Source organism: Portunus trituberculatus, chromosome 44, assembly GCF_017591435.1.
Source record: "Portunus trituberculatus isolate SZX2019 chromosome 44, ASM1759143v1, whole genome shotgun sequence".
NCBI lineage: Eukaryota > Metazoa > Arthropoda > Malacostraca > Decapoda > Portunidae > Portunus > Portunus trituberculatus.
In genome coordinates, this window is record NC_059298.1 from 29,671,088 (window position 1) to 29,681,087 (window position 10,000).

At 43.4% G+C, this 10,000-nt stretch overlaps 1 protein-coding gene and 1 long non-coding RNA gene across 3 annotated transcripts in view; both read left to right on the forward strand.

Annotated features, from left to right (window-relative positions):
• Window positions 1-414: 414 nt before the first annotated feature.
• LOC123518770 lies at window positions 415-1,179 on the forward strand. Its single transcript, XM_045279772.1, has one exon. It carries the CDS (start codon window positions 415-417, stop codon window positions 1,177-1,179), a length of 765 nt encoding a protein of 254 aa, XP_045135707.1.
• An 8,247-nt stretch (window positions 1,180-9,426) lies between these two features.
• LOC123519023 overlaps window positions 9,427-10,000 on the forward strand; it is a 125,541-nt gene continuing 124,967 nt past the window's right edge. For both annotated transcript variants that reach the window (XR_006678959.1, XR_006678958.1), the window contains exon 1: window positions 9,427-10,000. This exon is cut by the window's right edge and continues 1,598 nt beyond it. This is a non-coding gene — a long non-coding RNA (uncharacterized LOC123519023).

Here is a 10,000-nt window from a genome sequence, read left to right on the forward strand (position 1 = left end):
CCGCAGACCTCCTCCTCCTCTCCAAGGACTGGCAAGATGCCCTGGAAGAAGGCCTGGACACCCTTGTGGTAGCCCTGGACATTGCTGGGGCTTTTGACAGGGTTTGGCACTCGGGCCTCGTTGAAAAGCTTCGCGCCAAGGGCATCCAAGGTGACCTGTTAAAGCTGCTCGAAGACTACCTCCAGGACAGGACTCTCCAAGTAGTGGTCAACGGGCAGTCATCAAGGCCTTCACCAGTCCGGGCATCAGTTCCACAAGGCTCAGTTCTGGGCCCAGTCTTGTGGAACATCTACATTGATGACCTCCTCCAGCAACTGTCATCTGTGGCTGCATTTGCTGATGACTGCACTCTCCCGCTCTTACTGCCGCCTAGACAGTCAGCGGGCTGTCACTGAGCTGAACAGGCAGCTCAGAATGGTAGAGCAGTGGGGAGAGGTGTGGCAAGTTAACTTCGCTCCAGAGAAGACGCAGGCGATGGTCATCTCGCGGTCTCCAGACGCCTCACACGCAGTCTCAGGAAAGTTGCGCTTTGGAGGCAAGTGCCTGCCGCTCCAGGATTACATCAAGATCCTGGGCGTGTGCGTGGACCGCAGCCTGCGCTTCGACCGCCACATCGCTGGCATCGCCCGCCAGACATCTCTCCGAGTCTCTGCCCTGCGCAGGATGGCGGACACCCTCGACCCACGAGGCACACTCACTCTGTACAAGGCGCAGATACGCCCATGTATGGAGTATGGTGCCTTGTCTTGGATGTCGAGTGCTGCTGTCCACATGCAGAGACTGGATGCTGTGCAGCGGCGAGCCCTGAGACTCGTGACCACTGAGGAAGAAGAGCAGCACCCAGCACCACTGACATCACTGGAACACCGCCGAGACGTATCGGCACTAGTAGTCTGCCACAAGACTCAAGTGCAGAGAGTCTCCCACCTCAACCCTCTGAGGCTACAGCCACACACAGCACAGAGGTGCACCAGAGATGCGGCACGCAGTGACGAGTTAGTGCAGGTGCCCCGATCTCGCTCAAGCCAACACCAGCGCACCTACACAACCAGGACCTCAAGGCTGTGGAACATTTTCGTGGCAGCCACTCCCCAAGTGAGGAGCATGACTACTCAGCAAGTGAAAGTGGCAGCCCACAAGTGGCGAGGCAGGCACCCGTCGCGGCTGGTGTTGCAGTAGTATTTATTCTAAAGAAATTATTTTGTATTGGACTGTATTTTATTTATTTATTTATTTTTCATGTATAACGTCCTAATGTACTAATGTGTTATTCTCAAAAATACTACTACTATAGGCTTTTGGAATAACCCCATACTCAACGTGGGGTTTTAAGCCTCGTTCTTTGTATATGCATTTGTTTAAATAAAAAGAGAGAGAGAGAGAGAGAGAGAGAGAGAGAGAGAGTAGCTCCAATACCACTCTCCCGTGGCTTACATGCAACGATCAAGACTGCCGTTACTGAATCCTAAAAAGTGCGGGACAAGGGAGCCGATTATTAAGGGGGTCCGTCACCTGCACCCCATGGCCGGGAACACTGAGCGGCTTACCGAGGCTCAAGCTGTCCACTAAGCCCTTGCTACTTCTCGCAGAATAGCCATGGATATATAAAAAAAATATCCCTAATTGTTTCAGAATATATGTTGTAAATTGTTCGGTAAATTTTTCCTCTCCAATCAGAATATGGATGGAAATGTTTACCCTCTTATGTTTCTTTATTCCCTTCAGTACTTGGGACACATTTTTACCTCGAGATTTGTGTATGATTGGGCATTGTGTATTATTGACATTAGGTAGGGTCTATGGAGGTCAGAAGATTAATGTCCACAGTCTTCACTTTTTTAATCCTTTCAATATTGGAACACATTTTTAACTTGAGATTTGTGTACGATTACGCCATTTTATTGACATTAGATAGGGTCCATGGAGGTCAAAAGATTAATGGCTGCAATCTTCTCTTTTTTAATCCCTTCAGTACTGGGACACATTTTTACCTTGAGATTTGTGCACGATTAGGCCATTTTACTGACATTTGGAAGGGTCTATGGAGGTCAGAAGATAAATGGCTACAATCTTCTCTTTTTTAATCCCTTTAGTACTGGGTCACATTTTTACCTTGAGATTTGTGTACGATTAGGCTATCTTATTGACATTAGGTAGGGTCTATGGAGGTCAGAAGATCAATGTCTACAGTCTTCACTATTTTAATCACCCTAATAAGTTTCTGAAACTGTATTAAATCACCAATTAGTAAGGAGAATTGATATAGAAACGCATGATAGTACTGAAGGGGTTAAGACTTTTCTACATTCAAGATATGCATAAAGAACCCTTGTCATTTTCTCAATACCTGTTACCGTTTCGCCTTTCCCTATACATAAAATATGCATAAAAAAACCTCTTCTCTCTTTCTCAATACCTGTTACCGGTTCACCTTTCCCTACACTTGAATTATGCATAAAAAAAACCTTCTCTCTTTTTCAATACCTGTTACCGTTTCACCTTTCCCTACACTTGAAATATGCATAAAAAAAACCTCTTCTCTTTTTCAATACCTGTTACCGTTTCACCTTTCCCTACACTTGAAATATGCATAAAAAAAACATCATCTCTCTTTCTCAATACTTGTTACCGTTTCGCCTTTCCTTACACTTAAAATATGCATAAAAAACCTCTTCTCTCTTTCTCAATACCTGTTACTGGCTCGCCTTTCCTTACACTTGAAATATGCATAAAAAAATCTCTTCTCTCTTTCTCAATACCTGTTACCGTTTCGTTTTTCCTACACTTAAAATATGCATAAAAAACCTCTTCTCTCTTTCTCAATACCTGTTACTGGCTCGCCTCTTGAAATATGCATAAAAAAATCTCTTCTCTCTTTCTCAATACCTGTTACCGTTTCGTTTTTCCTACACTCAAGATATGCATAAAAAACCACCTCTCTTTCTCAATACCTGTTACCGTTTCGCCTTTCCCTACACTTGAAATATGCATAAAAAAACGTCTTCTCTCTTTCTCAATACCTGTTACCGTTTCGTCTTTCCTACACTCAAGATATGCATAAAAAACCTCTTCTCTCTCTCTCAATACCTGTTACCGTTTCGCCTTTCCTTACACTTAAAATATGCATAAAAAACTCCTCTTTCTCAATACTTGTCCCAGTTTTGCCTTTCCTATGCTCAAAGAATACATAAAAAAACCCTCCTCTTTTTTTCTCAATACCTATTACAGTTTCGCCTTCTCCTACACTCATAATATGCATAAATATACCTAGTCTTTTTTCTCAATACTTATAACAGTTTCCCCAGTCAGCAGTGTTCTTGGTGGAATAGTGTAGTGATATATCGTGATGAGGGAATAACCTTACGTTCAGAGAGGTTTCAAGACATTTATCCCTTTCTTTTAGCCTCTCTCTCTCGAACCTACAAAGGAAACTGGAAACTAAATGAGCCTTTTCTTTGTCTTATGTTGCCCTTGACCATTTATCCTCTCTTACATAAAAAAAAAGATAGAGACAGACAGACAAACAGACAGACAAGAGAACAGGGAGGAAAAGAGGCAGGCAGTGAGGCGAGGTGTTGAATTCTAGGACAAGGTAATAAACTTTCTTTCTCTTCTCCGTGCTGCTTTATGCAAGCAGTGTGCCTGAACGTGCCTAGGCGTGAGGAAGAGCGGCCAGGTGAGCGGGAGACAGTCACCCAGGAACGTCCCCTCCCAGGCTACCCCGTGCCAGGCCGGTGGAGGGCGGCATGGGACGCTCTGGTTACGGAGGGACTAATTAGAAAAGTTAGTTAATCTCAGTCAGGGGAAAGAGGACGAAGACCCTTGAGGAACAAAAAGAGGGGCAAGGCAGGATAGAGAGGCCTGTAGGATGGAGTGTCTTGAGTGCTGGACTCCACCGACTAAAGATAGAGAGTATGACTAGGTTGTCCACTGTTGTCACCATCTTCCATAGCTCCATACACTGTCCATTCCCGCTAATTTGGTCTTGAGGTTTGTAGGGACGCTTTAAAATGCAGAGTTCGATGAATTAACCCCTTGAGTACACCATGACGCGTTTCCATATTCATTCTGCTTACTATTTGGCGATTTTATACAGCTTTAGAAACTTATGTGGGGATTGAAATAGTGAAGACTGCCCATTAATCTTCTGAGCTCCATAGACCCATCCTAATGTCAATAAAATGGTCTAATCGTACACAAATCTCAAGGTGAAAATGTGCAGCAGTATTGAAAGGGGGGGTTAATGATACTTGCAGTGGGTTAACTTACGTACACCTTTGCTACTTCATCTTGGCTTGCATTTAACACTCTCCTTTCAAGTTGACGACGTGAGGCTTTTGTAGATAGGGATCTTAAAATGCAGAATTCAAGGAACTGCGGGCTATGTAGGTGAGGCAGATAAGTCGCTGTAACTGTGTATGTATTGCCCGCTCCGTTAGCATGGCAGGGCTCAACTGATTGGGACTAGAGAGCGAGTAGATGAGGACAGGTTGGTCACAGCACTAGATTGTTCATTCCTCTCAGCGTAGCAAGACTCACCTGACTGCCTGGTGTGCGTCCATAGCTTTACTGAGATAAATGGGTCTCACTGTACGCTGCCCGGTCAAGTTGAAATGGCAGGACTCAGTAAAAGTAGAGATCAAATGGAGGAGATAGCGAGACAGGTCAATCCTTATAAGCTAGTTAGTGTTGGAAAAAAAAAAGAATAAAATGGGATACCACAGGGATAAACTTTAGGACCATTGTTGTTTTTCTTTATGTACTTTAATAGATTTGATAGTGGGATTATATTAGTGATAGTAAACTTGTGAATGGCACGTAGATAGGTAGATTAATTAGGGTCAAATTCGGGTCCCAGCGCCTTCCTTGCAGACGTAGATAGGATAAACGATGGACAGACAAATGGCAAATACAGATTAATATAAACAAATGCAGAGTACTTAGCGTAGGTAGAGGAAATCCATACAATAAGTACACATTTGATAATGAGACTGGTACATTGAGAGATTGAAAGAGAATTAGGAGATACAACTTTGATCTCCGTCTAAAAATCAATCCATAAAAGCTGAACATAAGCAAATCGGGTATTAGGATTTATTCTGATGAGTGTTGAAAGTAGAAGTCCCAAAGTAATGTTGTTATATTTTGGCATTGGTCAGAACTCATCGAGATTTTGCTGTGCAGTTCTGGTTCCCATTACATGAAGGATATAGGTCTGTTAGGATCAAAGCAAACGAGAATGACTAAAATAATTCACCGGGTGATGAGTATTCCTTACAAAACGAGATTGAAGTTTTAATTTATATTCTACAGAGACGTAGTGAGCCTGGTAAGAATCTTTAAGTGGTAACCTACTTACATATAGATGATGTAACAAGGTGACGTCAGCAACATCCTCAGACTAGTAATCAGGATAAGACAAGAAATAAGGAGTTCAAGGGAGAAAACTAAGTTTCAAGAAAGAGATAGAAAGGAACTGGTTCTTAGATCGAGAGGTAGATGAAGAAATGCACTCAGTAATCAGATTGTTAACCCCTTCAATACTGAGACGCATTTTTACCTTGAGCTTTGGGTGTGGTTAGACAATTTTATTTAAATTGGGAAGGGTCTATGTAGGGCAGAAGATTAACGGTCAAAGTCTTAACTATTTTAAATCCCCACATAAGTTTCTGAAGCTGTATAAAGTCACCAAATAGTAAGCAGAGTAAATGGACCCAGTATTGAAATTGTTAACCCCTTCAGTACTGGGACGCATTTTTACCTTGAGGTTTGGGTGTGGTTAAACCATTTTATTTACATTAGGAAGAGTCTATGTAGGTCAGAAGATTAATGATCAGAGTCTTCACTATTTCAATCCTCACACAAGTTTCTGAAGCTATATAAAGTCACCAAATAGTAAGCAGAATAAATATGGAAACACGTCGTGATACTGAAGGGGTTAATGATGAGTCACTAGAGAGATTAGACAAAATTCATGGCTGGAATAAGTGGAAATAGGTAGGCATGTTTCGCACAGGGACTGCCACGTGTAGGCCTAGTGACTTCTTATAACCTCCATTATTTTCTTAACCCCTTCAATACTGGGACATTTTTACCTTGAAATTTGTGTACTATTAAACCATTTTATTTACATTAGGAATGGTGTATGGAGGTCAGAAGATTAATTACTACAGTCTTTACTAGTTTAATTTCCCCACATAAGTTTCTAAAGCTGTTTATAATCACCAGATAGTAAGCAGAATGAATATGGAAAAGCTTCATGGTACTGGAGGGGGTTAAGTTCTTACATTACCCATTACAATTAGCTTTTACAAACTCACCTAACTAACCAACTAACTGGAGTTGATAGCAGACTGGAATAGACAAATTGGTGTTACTGTATTATTGATCATTACACTTAGGTGATAAATGAATGGCCTTTGAGCGTCTGCATTGTTTTCTCAAATCTCCCTAACGAAAAGAGGCGACGCACTAGTCTGTGGGGTCGTGTTCCTAAACCTTTTGATCATTCATAAGGATTATTTTCAAAGCTCACAGAGATGATTCGTCAAGATCTCATGGTTGTTGTTGTAAAGGCTGATGCAGAGCCATTGTCAAACGAGATATCACTGCATCATCAAACGCCAAACGCCTTCTCATTAAAGTCTGTTGGGGATATTTAACTCTCATAATGGGTTCATATTGTAGTTTTTATTTACTTTTTTCCATCTTTACCTTCAGAGCGAGTGTGATGTTCATATAACCTGTTCAGTGTGATGGACAGCAGTTTACAGTACCAAAGAAAATAAAGAGATTAAAAGAGTGGATATTCACAATAACTAGACAGTAAAACATTAATAAGAGATGGCTATAAATCAAACCACAAATACAACACAGTGCTATATAACAGAGCACTAACCCAAACAACAATGATATGAGCATCTGACGAAGAATGATGTATAAAATGTGGACGAAACCTGAAAACTAACGACAAAACCGAAAAAAACCAAGCATTACACTAGAAAACACTACAAACGGAAAAAGTAAGAAGAAAAAACTATGTGGATATAGCAAAGACAGACAACTTAGTCAGCGTGACCCGGGATTCGAACCAGGCTGAGATAAGGAAGGTGGCTGGGAGGACAGGCAGCAGTGAGTCAGCTCAGCCTGTTCATTCACCTCTGATGCCTGATCAGCATATTGTATTACCTGTTTAGTGGTGGATGGAAGCAGGTAATCATATACATCTGATCGATAACACAAAAGGACAAGAGGCTGATTACAGAGGCTACACGCTACCTGCCTTACGTCGAGAGAGAGAGAGAGAGAGAGAGAGAGAGAGAGAGAGAGAGAGAGAGAGAGAGAGAGAGAGAGAGAGAGAGAGAGAGAGAGAGAGAGAGAGAGAGAGAGAGAGAGAGAGAGAGAGAGAGAGAGAGAGAGAGAGAGAGAGAGAGAGAGAGAGAGAGAGAGAGAGAGAGAGAGAGAGAGAGAGAGAGAGAGAGAGAGAGAGAGAGAGAGAGAGAGAGAGAGAGAGAACCTTGGTTTTTGTCATCAAAGGAGGAAAAAAATAACTTGTGGTTGAACCGTCGACTTATTGTGTTGGAGATTGAAGGTGAAGGTTTTGTGGTGGTGGTGGTGGTGGTGGTGGTGGTGGTGGTGGTGAGGGAGTGTTCATAGTAACAGTAGTAGTAGTAGTAGTAGTAGTAGTAGTAGTAGTAGTGGTAGTAGTGGTGGCAGTAGTAGTAGTAGTAGTAGTAGTAGTAGTAGCAGCAGCAGTGGTGGTAGTGGTGGCAGTGGTGGTGGCAGTAGTTGTGGCAGTAGTAGTGGTGGTAGTAGTAGTAGTAGTAGTAGTAGTAGCAGTAGTAGTAGTAGAGTAGTAATAGTAGTAATAATAAAAGTAGTAGCAGTAGTAGTTTTCGCAGTAGTGGTGGCAGTAGTATTAGTATTAGTATTAGCAGTAGCAGCAGTAGTAGTAGTAGTTATAGTAGCAGTAGTAGTAGTAGTAGTAGTGACGGTGGTAGCGGTGGTGGTGGTGGTGTTGGGTGACGCAGTAAGTATGTAACAGGTAATGGAATGGTGTAGATATGTGGTAATGATGATTGTAGCTTTGATAGTAAGGTAGTGGTGCTTGTTGTTGTTGTTGTTGTTGTTGTTCATGATGGTAGTGATGGCTCATGATTGCTGTAACAATAATAGTAATGGTAATGGTGGCAGTGAGGATGGTGGTGGTGTTAGCCGTAATGATGAGGGTACTGGTTATGGTAGTGGTGGTGATGGTGATGGTGATGGTGGTGGTGGTGGTGGTGGTGGTGGTTACTAAAGGTGAACTCACTCCCTCATCTTCTGTGCATGGCCTTCTGCTTCTCTTCAAGGTAATTATTAGCATAGAGAGAGAGAGAGAGAGAGAGAGAGAGAGAGAGAGAGAGAGAGAGAGAGAGAGAGAGAGAGAGAGAGAGTGTGTGTGTGTGTGTGTGTGTGTGTGTGTGTGTGTGTGTGTGTGTGTGTGTGTGTGTGTGTGTGTGTGTGTGTGTGTGCGTGCGTGCGTGTGTGTGGTGCTATCACTAATCACCACTACCACCGTAATAAGAACAGTGTCAACATCAGAATAACGGTGATGATAATAAGGAAGGCATTGTACCAACCAAGTCGCTTATAATGACATGAAGGTGGCGACAACAGCAAGCAAGAGAGAGAGAGAGAGAGAGAGAGAGAGAGAGAGAGAGAGAGAGAGAGAGAGAGAGAGAGAGAGAGAGAGAGATGGAGACAAAGAAACGTAGACACACACAAACAAGAGGGAGGAAAAATTAACAATATAAAGCATCTTACCTTCCTGCATTCCTCGTGTGAGTAATTTCCGTGAATCTGATGACGAGGCTTAAGTAATGGAATAATACACACCAGCAGCCCTTCCTCGAACTGCTTGCCGGGAGAAAAGACGAGAAATATTACTCCTACTGTTCATTCCAACCTCTATGTCCCAGAATACCTAGAAATTAAATGTACAGTAGTCTCTCTCTCTCTCTCTCTCTCTCTCTCTCTCTCTCTCTCTCTGTGTGTGTGTGTGTGTGTGTGTGTGTGTGTGTCTCGTTAGGTAAATTCAATGGCAGTGTTAGTTTTTGTTAGTCAATAAGTTCCAGTTTTATTTTTTTTCGCTTTTGTTTGGTTTACCTGTAACTGGAAACAATACCGATGCTTTTCCAGGCCAGGTGTAAACTTTAGTGGTGTGCTGATGGCATGAGAGAGAGAGAGAGAGAGAGAGAGAGAGAGAGAGAGAGAGAGAGAGAAAGTGTACGTATGCGAGTGTGTATGTGTGTGCGCGCTGTTGCTTGCCAGAGGTTGTCCCAGAGCCAGCAGCAGCAGCAGCCAGCCAACCAGCCCGCCCGCCCAGCCACCACCACCACTAGCCAGCCAGTCAGTCTACAGCCGCTTGGTGTGTTGAGTGTACGCGCGCCCTCATACGCTCCCAGCCTCTCCCTCGCTCACACGCAGGGACACACACACACACAGATAGACAGACACACACACACACACACCCTCTCCTGTCAGCGTCATTCCCTTCCCTCACCTGCACTCCTTACCGTTACTCGCTTTCTTGCCTCACAAAGCGACCCTCCCTGCCTCCCTCGCCTCGCTTGTTTTGGTGTGGTTTCATATGATTTTATTTCAACGATTCGGCTTTTTTGTCTCGATATTTTTTAACCAGATTTCTGCGGTGCATGAATCTCGCTTTGATCTCCCGCTTCGCCTCTCTTGCCCCCTTCATCCGCAGCTGTGTTTACGTGTTTATTTTATTCCTTTCCCTCTCTCTTTCTCTTTCTCTCCTCGTGTTATTTGTCTCTGTCTGCGTGGCTGTCTGCTCTCCGTCTAGTTACCGTCAGCTACTGCGTGTGCACGGGTGATTAAAACGTCGGGCCGTCATCTGAGGTCTTATTAGCTATCCAAGACGTGACGCTGCCCTTGTGTTACCTGTCCATCTTACTCGTGTCCGTTGTGTGGGGTTCCTGTTACGCTACTGCCAATG